This window comes from Patiria miniata, unplaced genomic scaffold (assembly GCF_015706575.1).
Source record: "Patiria miniata isolate m_02_andy unplaced genomic scaffold, ASM1570657v1 HiC_scaffold_30, whole genome shotgun sequence".
In the NCBI taxonomy this organism is placed as follows: Eukaryota; Metazoa; Echinodermata; class Asteroidea; order Valvatida; family Asterinidae; genus Patiria; species Patiria miniata.
Window position 1 is genome coordinate 6473411 of NW_024037070.1, and position 17489 is coordinate 6490899.

Genomic DNA, 17489 nt, shown 5'->3' on the forward strand with positions numbered 1-17489 from the left:
TCGAAAGTGGAAGGTCATTTTTTTTTTTGGCACGACATTTCTCTTTCACGTCATGCGCTTTTTCAGTTTCCGTAAAATTCCGAGAGCGATTTCCTTAAGAAATCACTGTACCAAAACCAATTTCGAAAACTCTGACTTTTACACGTTAATTTGCATAACTTGTAAATAAAGTTTACACATCACTAATTGATAACTTACGTCCTCTCGAAATGTTTGTTACAAGTAAGATACAATGATCGTAGTAAATTATTCGCGTGAAGTGTTGTGCATGCCTTACTACTAAAGAAAACCATTTATTTCTGCAAAAATATATATATACCAGAAAAGCAAACTGACAAAAACCTCTTTAAATGGAATACATTTTGTATAGGTCTATGTGTTCAATTTACAGTGTATTACCAATCATTATTAATTTCAGTTTCGTTGCGGATCATACACAAATCCAGACATACTAAAATTTGTATCCTTAATTTGTGGAGTCATTTTTTTGTTCTCGTGTACTAAAGTTTTCGAGTTTACAAGTGTACTTTCAAAATGCTCCTATTTTAACCAGAATTAATTTCCTGGGCTGAAATTCGGACTTAATATCCCTCAGTACATAAAATACTTCAATTTGCGACGGATCAACACACCTTGGAAATTCCTAGTTTTTGAGTAAAATCCATAATATCTATTTCGTGATAACCTTGTGGAGACGTATTCACCTATAGAAATTGCTCTTTGGAGACTTTTGTTCCCTGTTGTGCACATGTCTCCGCAGGGTGCCGTGTACCAGACCTTTTAGGAATGCTGAAAACCTGCACCTCGTACAAATGTGGTGTGGCCGAAATGATCCAGAATCTCCACGAAGGTTAGGATGCTGCCGCCTAACCACAGGCCTAGGGCGCCCCCTAGATCACCTGGAGGAGAGAAGTGGGACAGAGAAAGGATGATGTCATTGATTTCTCACAGTTGGTCTTTAATTTGTAAATGTTGATCGTAAAAAAAAAACGCACGGGCAAAAAGAAGAGACCATTCGTTTATGTTTACTCTGTAGATTTGTAGAGTAGAAAAAAGCTGGGAACTAGTAAGCACTCAGAGAGCGCAACCCCCCGCCAAAGCTGGACAATTTCCAGCCATATTGTCAGTGCACCCAAAAGAAATACTCGCATACTCGCTCGTATTCTGAATTTATCGAAAAATAACAATGTTGACCGCTTTATATCGTGTAAGACAGTGTTAGTTATTCAATAAAACAAATCCTTAAACTCAAACATGCATGTACACTCCTGTGTCGGTGTACCTCTCCACTCCCCCTTGTGTAAAATGGTCTAGTCCATTGACCTGTGTGGTTCGATTTGGTGGGTGATAAGGCCTGAAAGTACGCCATGTTGTCTTTGAGCTTCCGGATACCTCCATGACCCTTCTATGTGCATTTTACACACTAGGGTTGCCCTTTCTCTTGCTTTCATTTTCGACGGAATTCTAATCGTCATCACCCCCTAGAAACGCTCATGTTGGAATTATATTTTCATAGAAAATAAAGATATGATTAGAAATCAGTTGCAGACACTAAAATAAAGTTTACCTACGACCTTTCACATGCATTTGCGTACTCAGGTCTCCTTGTTTGATAACATTTGATCGCGTTCAACGGCCATTTTAGATTTGTTTGTAAGTAAGAATGGGTCCTTCACATTTGTTTTTTTTTTAATCGGGTGTCAAAACTAAATGTTCATCTTTGTACGAGTACATTTTGTACACCGACTGTGTATTTTAGATTTTGAGGTCAATTTGTGGTACGATATTTCTCCTTCACGTCAGTCGATTGATGTCTCAGTTTCCATAAACTGAGATACTACTAACAATTTTACAAAAGCCTTTTTCGAGGGTGATTGGAAATCAATGGACCAAAAAAAATTGCAACTTTTATAATTAATGGCGTTAATTTTCCTATTCAGGGAATCCGGAAACGCGTCACTAGGGTGAACTTTCAGGTTCTGTTATGAACATATACTGACTAAAACAATATCAATTCTGCATACAACAGGACACTGTCACAATATTATTTACAAAACTAAAGTGTCCCATAAGTTATATGTTATATACGTACACAGCAATGCAAAGAACGTGTATGCTTCCTGCTGTTTAATGCTCTCAACACTCAGCTCCTCGTAGTAAATTTCAATCTTCAGCGTGTTTGAACTGTGGAAAAGATACTCATGAATTATGAATTAGGGCGATTCGCAATGCAGTGCGCCACCAAGAGTTTGCCACGGAGAGTTCGTTTTTCAAGTTTACGGTCGACACAACATGATCCATTTGAACGAGTGTCAGTAGAAAACTTGATCTAATTTGTTATAGATTGGGGCATAGCGTTCTGCCGCAATACAAAAAAACTCAATGTTCATACAAAGAAAAGTAAAGGCCAAACAGATACTCGATTCATACGCTTACGAACTTTCTGGCAGGAAAAACAAACAATTTCAAATGTCGACCCGCGCTTCAAATTTGTCGACCATCTCCCACAATGCACTGGGAAAAATGAACTCTCCGTGGCAAACTCTTGGTGGCGCACTGCATTATGAATCGCCCGAATTAAGGGTAGCAACTAGCACATGCCTCGGATGAAAATTCTCCCAAACGTCATTAGATTAACCCCCAAACTTTGAACAGAAAATGAAAGATGATGAAATAAGCTTTAATTTGATGCTTGTCTTGAACAGCTCATAGAGAGTTGTGATTATTTTTCAAATAATTTTTGTAAGTGCGCGTAATTACCACCATGTTCTATGGCAGTATATTTACTGGTCTGGACCCTTGAAGTCACTCACAGAAAACCTACGCAGCGTTTGCAGTGAACACCGCAAGGTCAGGAGGTCTTATCATATGGAGAAAAAAAATCACCAAATTCACCCCCGGAAATTGACCAGGAGAACAGAAAATATACTCAATGATCAAAAAAGGATGATATAACTCACCTAAAATAATCCGCTGTGGCGCCAGACTCACTGTACAGATCCACCAGCGTCTGGATGTAAAAATCTGAAGGGAACGTGGAGGCTGATAGACTGGTAGTGTAAGTGGTCTGGTAGCAGGGAATGGGACACTCGCACGTGCCTTCTCTGTTGAAACTGTCTGTGAAACGGACCAAAAACAGATCAAGTCTCTCAATTTGAACACAACCAAGTATATGTGGCCAATAAAGAGAAGTGGTTGATGACAATTTCCATGGTTGGTCATTTGGAAGGATAACAGTATTAGTAAGATGAACAAGGTCGGATTCAGAGCCGAATTATCGGGGGGGGGGACGCCGACCGGCCTGGAGAGCATGTGACGGTATAGGGGGCGCTTTCCTCACTGTTATCCTTCTTTCTGTTCATATTTCCCCAATCCATAAAGCAAAGGGGGATGAGTAGCATCCATTAACACCCTTCGTCTTTACCCTTCTTTCATTTCATTTCATTTCAAATTGGTTTATTATAAAACATCATGAGTCGCAGCCAAGGGTTGAATTGAACGTGATTTACATTTTTTTTTTAAATATAAAATTACAACAATTCTATAACAATTATGATGTACATGTTAACATGTTCCTGATAATACCTACAAAACACAATACAAGACGAGAACATTTAAATATAATTGAATGAACAGTGCCCCTAGTCTGTAACGACTATTGGTTAAAAAAACATTGAAGAGCTCCGGAACGGCTGTCTTGATCCAGGCGCCTTACACATAATTAATATAAAAAGGTTCCACCACCACCTCCCAACCCAATTTGAAAATGTACGTGAAATTCAAGAAAGTCGGGAAGAAACTTAGCCAAATTTCATCCAAAGTTGAAGTTACAGCGTTAACGTCTCAAACCACAAATCAATGTGTTTCGTTGTGGAGGCTAATCAGTCCTTCGGTTCGGTGCGCAGTAAACGCAAGCTTGCGCAACACCAGATTAACTGACTCAGGTGTTTCGGACAAATTCTGCGGAGATTTTTGCCTCTGGTCAGTTCAAATCACTTTTGTTCCCCCAATGCGGTGATAATGTCGTCACCGACACCACGAACTGACACCCGGTGGTCAGCGTTGCAGAAATACAAATCGGAGAAAAACGCTTTTAAAGGTTTGACACGAATTTATTCAGTAAAATATTCCATTTCTCTTAGAGGTTTAAGTATCACTCAAAGTAAAAATGCTTTCACTACTCAATTATAAACGTTATATTGTAAAAATCTGCTTAGTTAATTAGCAATTAAATGATTAAGATGGGTGTCAGTTCGTGAAAACCAAAATGTACGTGTTTTCGGAGAGTGCGCGCATGCAATAGCGTTAGTGAGTGTCAGTTCGTGAAAACCAAAATTGACGCGTTTTGGGAGAGTGCGCGCACACACTGCGCATGCGTGCGCGCACTCTCCCAAAACGCGTCAATTTTGGTTTTCACGAACTGACACTCACTAACGCTATTGCATGCGCGCACTCTCCGAAAACACGTACATTTTGGTTTTCACGAACTGACACCCTGTGTAGTGTCACTTCGTGGTAACCAAAAATACCAGAATTGACAAATTTCTTGAAAATTCATTAGTAAAATTCGCTTATTTTAGATGATTTCAGCAATTTTAACCTCGTCATGTTAAACTTCATGATACAAACTGCTAATATGTGCAAAAAAAGAAAATTTGAATTTTTAATTTTTTTTGTACACATGTGATGCAGAGGGTGTCAGTTCGTGGTGTCGGTGACGATGTGATTAGATTAAACGCCGCGGGCTAAGGTGGTTTGGTTTGCGCAGACGATGTGTTACATCAAATCACCATGCTCTCCGGAGAACTCCTTTTGAAAAGAGAGTTGATGAAATGCAGCGAGTGAGAACTCTAATCCTGTTAAAACTTCAAACATAAACCTCGTTTTGGGGGAGACTGAAAAGAAAACAATGGATTCGAATGTAAAATGGGAGAGGGGTCTTCCTTGCTGCGGCCTTACGTCCCAAATAGTTATTGGGTAAAAATGATAAGCAATGGACGCACAGTACATGTATTCTTCGAGGTTATCACCGTGGGCGTTGCCAGGATTTGTTCTAGAGGGGGGCAAAACATATTTTTGCCAAAAAATGTCTGTATTTCTCAACACATTCTCGATTTATCAGTTTTAGAGGGGGAAGGGACATTTTGCCCCCCCCCCCCGAACCCATTAAATTTACACCACTATGACTTTGCGCCTCTTTTTCTTTTCTTTTCTCTCTCTCTTTTTTTCTTTTCTTTTCCGGCCTTTGCCCCCCCCCCCCCTGCGACGCCCATGGTTACCACATTATCCTACCTATTCGTGTTTCTCAATGCCTTTTGTCGTGATCAAGTCACAAAGAAACATCTTTGTCTCGTTTCATATTTGTTTTCATTTTGCAATTTTTGCAATTAAATGTACTTATATGTCAACCTACCTGTTGCCACAAAAACGCATGAAAATACTTTGGCGGGGTTGCAGACGGGCAAATCACCAGAGACTGGAGGGAGGATACAAAATTTAAAAAAAAACGAACTGTTAAATTCATGAAAAGGCCCAAAGCGGACCTCGTTCTTTTGGATAATCATTTCAACAGCTGTTCTCATTTACTGTTCGAAAATGTGCGTGTTCACCGAATACGGCTAGTGTCGTAAAAATATTTTGAAGTCATTCTTAATGATACATGAATAGCAAATTGCAAAGTACCAAGGTCACGAACAGGAATAATGTCACACTTCGACCCTAAATTTCTCGAATGACCCACATAGCAGTCGCCTTCAAGCAAAACTGGACAGCTAAGCTGTTTGTTCAAGTCTTAACACTTACCATCCATGTATGGCTCCACGCAACCGCACGCCTCAAGTACATAATCGATCAGGCATTCCTGGCGACAGGTGTTCTTCGTGTAGGAACTGAAATATTTCAGTTCTTTGGAGCCGCATTCACCATAAGGAGGTTCTAGATTTATAGCCTGATAAAAGCAAACAAGTTCGAGTGCATAATAAGCTCTGGCCGTGTTGCAAAAGGTCTTGCGTGAAAGTCTTGCATGAAATCGATCAAAATGATCCCTGCCAGAGCTGAAAAATGTGACGCTGAAAAATGTGCCGCAGATGGCACGTATGGAACACCATACTTTTGGTCAATTTTCGGGACAGACAGAGCAATCGACCACCAAGTGACATGTAAAGCTCCTGCAAGAGCTTGAATATGTTTGAGAACGATTTTCCTATCTCAAGTACCAATTGACAAAGTGTTTTTACACGTTTGTTTATGGTGTAAATCGAGGACACACACGTGCAACATCATCGGTGAATCGAGGTCAGAAACCAAATCGAGGACTCCTCGGTTGTACAAACAAAGGAAAACTGATTAAAGGGAATATACATCATTTGCTTTTGCTGTAATTTTCAGAAATGGATGGAATTGGGGGGTTGGAAATATATAGCAAATATTGTTACACTGACTTTTTTGAGGTTTTGGGTTCGTAAATGCTATAAAAACCAAGAAAAACAATCATTTTCATGTAGTCTGGTTCCCTGACTCCATATAAGAAGAAACAGAGCAGTTTACATACATTGGGGAATTGTAAGGTCAAGGAACCAGTCTAGCTGGCTTGTACCCGTTTATAGGTGTGTAATCGATTGCAAACAAGTGCGATGGTCAATTGGGGCCAGTATTTGAAAAAAGCCAGTTTTTTTCCAACGCTGGTCGGCCGACCAGCGTTGGAAATTGATACAAAAATACCACTTTTCTTGAAAATGACAGTATACCAGGTGCCATGATTTTACAGGATGCTTTACACTGTCATTCACTAACAGTCCAGCAAGATATTTCAAAATGATTTGGTAGTTTTATTTTTTGATGTTTGCAAATGTTGTATTTTCCCTTTAAGGCACAACAAACAGGGGTGTGTCCATCAATTGATATACCTCTGTCCTTTTCAGCCCGATGCGGACCTCCGTGCCTGGAGCCACGCCCACACCTAGGGAGTCCACCTGCGGCACGTCACTCTGGTTGTGAACGGCAACAATGAACCCCGCAGAAACCTGGAGTGACTTGGAGGAGTAGTAGTAAAGGTACTGCTGGGCGTCTAGCATCAGACTCAGGCCGTGGCCCTTCCCTGCAAGGAAAAGGTGGACCAGACGACAGCTCATCAATTAATTTGAAATCTCACATCAGCGCCGTTTACATTTAAAAGTTGGCCTTCAAGCAAACATGAGTTTCCCGATGTATTCCCCACAACGCTTCCAAACTCGAATGAAAAGCAAATAGGCCACGTACACCAGTGGGTTCTCATGCGCTTAAGATTGGTTTCAGGAGTGTGCAGTATAACGTCAGTAGCCTAAATAATCACCGCAAAAAATTACACTCATTTGAGGGGCCATATTTTTAATCTGATCGTCTTCATGAGAACGCCGTTTATATAGACCTTTATTAGCTACATTTTTTATACCCCGTTTGCTACCAAAGACTGTAAATCGTCTAAGATTAACAACGGTTTATGAAAAATGATGCAGTTTGAAAAGTTGCAAATTTAAAGAGTACGAAAATGGAAATTGGGGTGTGAAAAAGTCGCACCGCCCGACACGAACGGCAGGGAATACCGATCGCTTTGAATTACCCGCGCTTTGTTCGGGCACTTGTGCAGTCGATAGGGGCCAATGACGGGCATGTTTGGTTACGCTTAGCAATTTCTCCTCGCGTAATCTTTAAATTTGCAACTTTCCAAACTGCATAATTGTTCATAAACTGTTGTTAATCTTGGTCGATTTACAGTCTTTGGTAGCAAACGGGGGTATTAAAATGTAGCTAACAAAATTCCCAAAAGGTCTATATAAATGACGTCATCATAAGACAGTCAGATTCAAAATTATCACCCCTCCAATGAGTGTAAACCTTCTTTTTTTGCGGTGTTTATATTATATGTCAAGTAATACGCATAACGCGTATATATCACATTATTTTTTCTGCTTTTTTTTTCCAAGTTAAATTGGCGTTATTCCCGTACCTGCAACTCTCTGTTTCAAAGGTTCTTCTCCGTCCAACCCAGCATTAAACGTGTGACAAACGCCGAAATCGGTGATGACTCTGGTGAAATTAGCTGGGGTTAGACCCAAGCCGTCCCAGAAAGCTCTGCACAGCGGCACAAAATAGATTAAACGAGAACGAAGATGAAAGACCATCAAAGGAAATAGAAAAGTACCAGGTCATATTTAAGCTGATCTAAACCTTTCGGGATCAAGGTTTCCTGGTCAAAATGACAAAAACAATGATCCAGAGTATAGTGTCATTTTGGACCCTTAAAAGTATCAGGACAAACATGATCCGAATTCCAGATGAAATATACATCACAATTTATGTGTTTTTTTTCTGTATGGTCGTCTGGTTCGTCTAAACAGAAAATAATGTCAATGCGTAACTTTTTGAAAATCCGCTCCAACAAAATGTGGCCGCCATGAAACTGAAGGAAAATTTGATCGCAAATCTTAGCTGTTCTTTCAGTTTAAGACGTAATGTTGTAAAAGGATGTAGACACCAGGAATGTTAATGACAGTTTGATGAGCCGTTTTTAACCAGTCACCAGTCTTCTGACGACTAACAGAGCATACCGTCTGACATACTGAGCTTCTCCTCTTAACAGTCATACATGTTATTATTAACGGAAAGGTAAGACGGCGCCCGTTGTTGAGAAAGGGCGCCCTCCTCTCCTAATGACAGGGAGCAGATTGGTTATTAGTCACAGTGTACGATGTAAATTTATTTCAGGTGGTTCTCTGCTGGCTTCTTTTGATTAAATAATACTTTCTGAGCATTTCTTGTTTTTGTTTTATCACTTTCATACTTACATGATTATACTCACATGATTAACATTTGATTATAGTCCATTTCGTGGGCAAGCTGAAGATACATTTCTGTCGTATTAACCTTAGCCAGAGCCGCTTCGTACGTGGAGTAATTGACTGGTTGATAAAAGTGTGCCGTGTTGGAGTACTCGGTGAGCAGTGAAGCGAATGGATGGTACGTCACGTTACTGTATACAGCTAGGTTTCTGGGGGAAAAGCATTATCAGGAATGAAACAGACGCGATGAATTTTTAGAGCTTAGTGGCAGCAAACACGATCGAGAAGCAACCACGATTGAGAAGGACCGGACCGGTTCGCTCCTTCTCAATCGTTTGCGTCATGTGCGAATGTGCGCATGTTCAAAATGAGTCAAAAAAGGACCAGTGTGTTTGCTGCCACCAAGCGTCTCAAAAGCCCCAAACTGCATAGGTTTCAAATACTAAAAAAGTAGTGCCCCTCTCTTTATTGATATTTGCCAGAGACACTTTCGGAAACTGCACATTCGTAGCCTATTGCCATTTTGAAGTAGGCTGGTTCCGCGCAAACATTACCGTCGTGATTTTGAATTCAGGAGGCGGGATTCAGACCTATGCTCGTCCTACATATAAATTTGCATACATTTGGAGGAAAACCTCCCAAATTACACGGGATTCACTGCTACCTAATATCTATCCCCATATTTCAAGTCCAAAGGACGAGGGAGGGACAGGGCACCAGTCGACCCATTCCTGATCATCAAAAATAAACAAATATATTATTCAAATGCTCATGGGTTTCTAAGAATTGTGCTTAATCTGTTACATGTGTAAAGTGCTAACGACAAATACAGCATGACCCGTTTTGAGGAGAAGAAGTTGGAATTACTGGTCCCGAGGTGTAGGTCAGCTTGACTACCTCTCGACACAAAGCAAAGGGAGGTAGTCAAGCTGACCCACACCCAGTAACTCCAACTATTTTCCAGAAATAAAACATGCTACATTTGTTTTACAACACCTCATAAATATTTTGTAGCCTCACTGTCTTTTTAGTAGCCTCACTGCCTTGTCGATAACGGCCTTCCAAGATTTTGCATATTTATTCAACACAATTCAAGTTCTTTGTCACAGTATGAAATAGTCCGGCGCCACAACTCTTTTAAGTGTTTTTACTGCAGCAGTAACAAGCATTGCAACAACAGACTGGTTCCGCAAAGATTGCATGCCATAGACTACATGCGGAGTTTTTTGGTGCTACCAGACAAAAATCCCGCACGGCAGCAACCTCGTCCCTAGGGTGTCGAGCAGTACGCGCCCACCACTAGCTGCTCTCTCACCCTAGTATTGGATCATTTGCATGTGCAAGATTTTTGAACACATATGCAAATGAGAAATAGTCTGGTGCCTGCCTGTGCGTAACATTTGGGTTTGTTTTTGTATGTGGTGTCTGGGGTAAAAACAGAATCAATTCGTCGCAGCGCGAGCATGGCGTGAGTTACGAAAACACGATTTTATTTTAATTAAACTGTTACGATCTTATCAAGACAACATGCAGTATTACATTTCATATTAATATGAACAAATTGGAAGGAAAATTAATATTTTCGAGAAGGCATGGACGAATGATTGCGAAAACACGTACTGCACGTTGTGAATAACAACACCAAGTACACGATATAAATCCATGTCTGGCCAATTGCGGTATCGAATCAGGATACAGGAAGAAAGTTTCCTTTCCATGCAGGGCTTACTATTGCAAACGATGTTGCAAATAAAGTAAGCACTGGGGACGAGGTTGGCACGGCAGCGAGCTGGATACTCACTGGGATGACGTCACCTGGGCGCGCATTATTTTTAACTTCCCGGACGCGCGGCGGAATTGGCCAATGGCGCGCTCCAATTTGATCATGAATATTTATGAGGTGTACCTGTAGTTGTTGTGGTTGCAGATGGTGACGGCCGGGAACGTCAGAGGACTGATGTACTTGATCTCAAAGTCCACGCTCTTAGGGTTGCTGGCAAAGTATAAAGCCCTGTCGGCAGTCTGATAGCAGGCCGCTGCCACGCCCCCAAGAAGGGCAACCAACCAGACAAGCCTGTGCATTGAGAAGAAAGGCCAAGCTCAAATTCTAGTCTTAGATTCATCATGTCTTGGCGAATAATAAAAGCACATTCTGAGTAATGATGTGCAAACCCGACCCGAAACCGACCCGACCCGAAACCATCTTTTCAGTCGGGTCGGGTCGGTTTGTCCATCTTTTCAGTCGGGTCGGGTCGGTTTCGGTTTTGCATTTTCATTTTCGGGTCGGGTCGGGTCGGATAAGCCATCTTTTGAAAAAACCGAAATAAACCGAAACAGTTGAGAAATTTAGGTGATTTATTGACAGTCACTGTGACCGCAGCCCAGTGTGTGGTGTGGCTACAGAGCGCACTATCAAGTTTTCACGGTATTAATTTCTCCAGTCGGATGGGACTGACAGTGAAATAGATACATTGTAACAGTTTTCATGATACCGCGTGATGATCCCATGCGTTTGTTCAATAAGCGGAGTTACTCTCGATCAACCCACTGAGTATGACAGAGAGAGAGAGAGACAATGGTTTTGCAAAAGAATTCATGCCACGTGGGCCAGGGCAGGCACAAAAAAAGTGATCACTTTGTCCAAGCAAGGTGTTCGGGTTTTTTTTCGGTTTTTGTCGGGTCGGGTCGATTTGGGTCGGTTTAACTTTATTTTTTTGTCGGGTCGGGTCGGGTCGGTTTGAGGGAGTTAAGATCGGTTTCGGTTCGGATTCGGTTTATATCTCTAATGTTTCGGGTCGGTTTGGTAAGTTGGTCAACCCGACCCGATGCACATCATTAATTCTGAGGTGTAAATAAGGAGGCATGGCGATACTCACCCTCAGCTCGATCAAGGCCCAAGGTCCCCTCTTTGAATTTTAGCTATAGGTAAGTGTATGCGTACTGCTCTCAGAAGTGCGATTGTAAGCTCTGGCCGTGTCTTGCATGAAATCTATCAAAATGATCCCTGCCAGGGCTGGAAATAAATGCAATGCCGCAATGTGCGACGCCGATGGCACATACGGGACACCATGCCTCAGAGGCATACCTAGATTTATAGCCATTTGTGATGAATACCACGTGACTTTAACATCACTGCACATTAGTTTGCCTCTATTTACAAACTTTTAATAAACATCCTTCCGAATTGTAACAAACAATTTTTGTTAAGTAATTTAATTGATTTGGTTTGTTTTGTTTTTTTGTGTGAAAATTCAAATCTGGTGGTTATATTTTGTGGGAAACGTATGAGGCTTATTTTGGTCAATTTTCGGGGACAGACATAATATGCAAATTAAATGCGCATCGATCAACAACAACCCGCTGCTCCAAAAACCGTCGTCAATATTGCATATTATGACCACGGATAGCATTTGCTCAATTAGTCAACTATTTTTAATCAATTTTCCGGGGACAGACAGAGCGACCGACCGACCGCCAATTCTGTAGAAGCTCCTACCTGAGCTTAAAAATAATGAGGCCCATAAGTATGCAAACCCCATACCCTTGCACACACCACACAACAAATCGCAATTTTCAAAGCCTTTATATAGCGTACCGTGAAAGAAATAAGTCAAACTGAACGCCTCTGAGATGTCTGCACCAACAGGCGCAGAGAGACCAGGAAGCATTAACTTAAAACCAATAGACCATTATCATGTTGCGGCCATCTTGATTTTTTCCCCATCCAAATCAACCTAACCAAAGTGAGGATGGAAGGAAAAATTAGTCTGGTTCATTTTTGCTAAGAAAAAAACACATTATCATTCAGTACTGTTATTTGATACAGGGAACATGACTGAAATGGTTGCAGCATGATATTAAAGGTAGAGTCCATCATTTGTAATTTGTGCATTTTGTTCGTTTGAAGCAACAAAAGAGTTCAAAATCTAATGAAGGATACTGAGCAACTAACCTGATGAAGTTTCAGCTAAGCTTCAGCTGTACATTCCGAGAAAAACAGCATTCTAAGATCTCAATTTCAAATCAAAAGTTGCTGAATCATGTTTTGAATTGTTTTGAATTGCAACTATACGCGACGTCGCGCACTGATCCGACGAATTATAACAACCGCGCGCGCGTGTGCGTCGTTCGAATACTTGGGCGCGCTGCGCTGAATAACAAAACGAACTACTAATTTAAATTTTCCTACGGTGCTTCTTAAGAATCACCGTTGGAAATGCCTTCTTTCGTTGATTACTTCAAAATGACAGCTTCCCAGAAAGAATAATTTCACAGGGAGTTTAGTCTCCTTACTATCTTTCAACCAAGTTAGTTTTTCAACAATAATTACGCCAGTTACTTTTCGGATGGCTGCAAATGATGGACTCTACCTTTAAGGCCAAAAAAAAGTCTCCGGTTTCTGGTATGCGCGCGCGTCGCCGTAGCCATGCGCGTCGGCAAAAAGAAAAAGGTTTTTTTTTTTTTCAATGAAAGATGATGTCTCAAAACCGCCAAACTCACTGGTTTGACTGGAATCCTGCTGATGCACAATTTTAACGTGTTTTTAGATGGGGTTATGATCGAGAATAAGCTTTATGTGGCCTCTCTGGTCTCCCATAATATTTGCACTAAGTTTAGTCGGGCACCATTTGCACTCATCAGCCGACATTTGAAGAAAAAAAAACAGGTGAAAAAAAAGCCGCGTCGCCGCACCACTTTTTGGGAAAGCTCCATACCAGAAACCGGATACTTTTTTTGGCCTAAATGTCTATTATTCACTGAACGCACCTTCTGAGGAAGTGGTCCTGGTTGGAGACTATGAACTGAATCCCCGTGATTCCGACGGCATCTGGAAGCGTCGAGGTCCATGTTGACAGGTACTTAGACAAACGGGAGCTGCGGTACGTGCGCCCCGTACGAGACCCGTCGCGCCCCGCTGTCTGTTTACCATCCTCTGTGGCTCGTTTAGGCTCTCTCTCAATGTTCACCTCTTCGGTGTTAAACGATACGATGCTAATATCATCTTCGATTGGTCTCACTCTGATAACCATTTGTACTGGGAAGAAGTTCCCTCAGCCGCGAAGACAAGCTGTAGTCTTCAATTATTGAGGAAGAAATAGAAGACAAGTTCAGAAGCCTCCCCTTTATGTACCCTTGAAGTCTATCTGCAGTCGTATTTTTTAGTAAGGCTTTCTCGCAAATAAAGATCAACTGGCGTTTCCTGTGGTGGTAGATACATGCATGCACTGCAGCTACCGAGATGTTTGCTTTGACAACAGACTTAGCCTGCAACTTGAGCTAGCTGTATAATGGCCAAGTACTAAAATAAGTCGCAATCGATTTTTGTGTTTGCAGAGGAGGAAATTTGGTATGACTGTACTCATTAACAGATGTCAGTTCTGCGAATTAGATAGCTATGCATGCCCTCCGGTTGTGGAACTTTCCACCGTAGCCTTGTCAATACTGTTGTCGCCTTAGGCGTTTTCCCAATCAAGTAACGTGGTTTGTATGCAGTTGCATATGGTCTGGTAACACGGAGATCAAACTGTTTTACCATAATGGGACTTTAATGAGGCATTCGGGCCGGAGGCTATAGGGATGGGGTAAGATAATGTATAGGTGTTCTCGTTTACTCTATGTAAACCTCGCCCCCACTTAATTACTGGCAGAATCACTCTCAACACTTAAACCTTGGCTATTCATTACAAAGTTCCAGTTTAAACTTCACACAAATTCGTCATATTCGCCTTAGAAGACTGCGAAACTGCGAGTACTGAACCCCCTCCCCCCCCCCCACGCAAACACAGCTGATTTTTCATCGATTGCTGCCTTATTTTTCTAACCTCTCAGAAACACAAATGCCACAGAAGGCACGCCAGTCGAAGACATATAGGCCCTCCAGCTACTTCTGTGTTTGCTACGTCGCTGGTAAGCTTTAATGCACATTCCTGGACGAGTGGACAACAATAGAAAAGTCAGTGAAAAATCCACTGTGTATTGATTGAGCCATGATTGAGCAGACGCAGATACACGCATTCGGACGAGGACCATTTACTGTATGAGTGGTTAATGTTCGTGACGTAACTCACTCTGTGCACTAATAGCAACATGCGAACGTCTCACGTCAAACGCTAGTCAAAATGTCATCACAGCAATAATTATGTCTTGATTAATGACTCCATGCTGCGTAGATTGGTAATATCCAACGATGAAATCATGCCTCCAGCTCTGGTTCCTTATTGACGAGTGGAGTTGGTCGAACAATAGGTCGACCTGTGGCTACCTATGCTCCTACATACACCAATACCGTTGATTAAAGAACCCCATTAAAGATAGTTATGTCGCCTGTTTGTAGATGGAATTGGAGCAGCCCTGCAAGTCGGGGCTGGCCAGATGGCTTTTTAAACGCTGACAGGAGTTTCTGCATGTCACTTCGTTGTCGGTCTGTCTGTCTGTCCTAGGAATACTGACCAAAATAATTGCCCCAAGTTTCCCACAAAATTTAACAACCAAAAATGAATTTAAAAAAGCTAATATAATCAATTAAATACTTAACAAAAATAACTGTTTGCAACAATTCGGAAAGATGTTTATGAAAAGTTTGTGAATGGAGACAAAATAAGTGCAACAATCTATAGTCAAGTGCATCACAAATCGCTATAAATCTAGGTATCTTAAGTATGGTGTTCCACATGTGTCATTATCAGCGTCGCATTTTTGGGCGTCGCATTTTTAAGCTCTGGCAGGGATCAGCCGATAGATATTTCTTGCAAGGCGTTCATGCAGGACGCCCAAAGCTTAATGTGTGCTCGCACTTGTGTTTCACCCAGATTTTTCAGTGACAAGACGTTTTCTTTCTTTAACTATTTCAGATTCTACTTGGATTTCTTGATTTTTTTATCAAAAAAGTCAGGTACCAAAGTTAGCAGGAAAACGTGGGCGTTGACAGACCAATCTGAATTGTGGGAGGGTGTGACCCAGGGAGTCGTGATGATACCATCCAGTGTTGTAGTACTCGTACTCGGTACTCGTACTCGAGTACTACTGAGTACTTTTTTGGAGTACTCGTACTCGTACTCGTACTCGGACTCGGACTCGAATGTCAAAGTACTCGTACTCGAAATGACGGTGCTCGTACTCGGGCAGCAAAGTACTCGTACTCGACATGTCGAAATTGTACTCAATCATTAAAGTACTCGTACTCGAATAGCAGTACTCGGGGGGATGTTATAGCTTCACTTACCATGGCCTTATTTTATCGATACTTTCGGTTTCAAATGGTTGATTGGCTTGTGGAGAAATCGAGATTTCCTGAGTTTCCTCTGTGCAAATCCGGACAAACACATTTAACAGCTGGCCGTGAGCGGGTCTGTATATCGATCTGAGCTTATCGAAAACAGTTGGGAAAATTCTGAGAAAAAAACAACAGTATGTTGACAATAAGAAAGATGTCCAATGTACTTTCCTTTCGATGTTATCTATTTTGTTAAGACCCTGAGACAGTCCAATTATTCTTAATGGTAGTCGCCGTCCAATTAAGATGCAATTTACGCAAAAATCTCTCCTTCCTGTCATTAAGGGCACTTACGCTAAGACACATACGTTTCATCCGCACTTTCACTGCGCATGTGCAACTCCTAGTGTTATTTGCATTCGTAATGAGGACTCGCCACAAAAATATCGTCTGATAGGTATCTCCCATTATGACGTCATTTCCTACAGACCAGCCATGTGCATCGGCATTTTGAGCGTCAACTTGCATAACGCGCAGTTGCAGTTCTCCTACAGAGATGGCCGTCTTTGAGAAAGACCTCGACCACTTTATTTGGGAGCCGTTGTTGTTGTGTCACGATTTAGTTCATTCATTGCATATTTTGTCGAAGAAATGTTTTCTGAGAACGTTGATACAGTGATTTCATGAAACGACAGTCTTTTGTCGGAGGTTTGTTTACATTTAGGCATATTCTGTTTTCGACAAAAGCACAGTTTCAGAGGTTTCCCCGACAATCCTTCTTGTACATAAAGGTAGAGGGTATAGTCAAGTAATCAGATTTGTGAACACATTTCCACTATTTGTTTTAGCGCTTGGTTGACCGCGTTTAAAAATTGTTCAAAAACTGCTCTCAAAACATATTGAACACGTTAATTACGATCTCAGAAAATGAGTCAGGTTTGTTGCGGTTTGGTACCACGTATCGTAAGCGTTCAAAACACTAAAAGTTCAGTCAGCTTTTAACATTTCTCGTTTTTGGTTGTGCAGATGCTTCTCAGCCTTGACCTCGTGAGTTTCATTTAATTTCAGTCACACATCACAACACAATTGTCAATTGATCGAAACAACAGTGTTGGACACTGTGACCAAGTTCCTTGCCTTATGCAATTTCAGTGCTGTGTTGTGTAAGTTGTATGTTGTTTTCGTGTGCGTTCCATTTTACCATGACGCCACTTTTTAAAGCAAATACGGGAAAGGGGCAAAATTGCACATTGGCCGTAGGCTACTGTATTAATACCTTTTAAATGGTAGGAATCGATAAACGACGTTTTAATTTAATACTTGTGGCAAACTCGTTAATTGAGCCAGTGTTGTGTAAGGCAGTTTCGCCGGTTATTATTTGTATTGGTATTCTGATCTGATCCCATCATTCTACGAATTTGACATCGGAAAGGCGTCTCGGCAAGATGCAACCATGGTGG

At 41.4% G+C, this 17489-nt stretch overlaps 1 protein-coding gene across 2 annotated transcripts; it reads right to left on the reverse strand.

Moving 5' to 3' along the window:
- Window positions 1–645: 645 nt before the first annotated feature.
- LOC119739439 (acid-sensing ion channel 1C-like) lies at window positions 646–14556 on the reverse strand. 2 transcript variants are annotated; one of them, XM_038214391.1, is made up of 10 exons: window positions 13584–14555; window positions 10723–10890; window positions 8837–9025; window positions 7985–8109; window positions 6906–7096; window positions 5803–5947; window positions 5414–5476; window positions 2961–3117; window positions 2093–2184; window positions 646–899 (listed from the first exon to the last, which is right to left on the reverse strand). In XM_038214391.1, exons 1-10 carry the CDS (start codon window positions 13844–13846, stop codon window positions 781–783), a joined length of 1512 nt encoding a protein of 503 aa, XP_038070319.1. In that variant the 5' UTR covers window positions 13847–14555; the 3' UTR covers window positions 646–780. The 2 variants fall into 2 exon arrangements, with proteins under 2 accessions (XP_038070319.1, XP_038070320.1); XM_038214392.1 differs by lacking the exon at window positions 2093–2184 and having other exon boundaries at window positions 827–899; window positions 13584–14556.
- Window positions 14557–17489: the final 2933 nt, after the last annotated feature.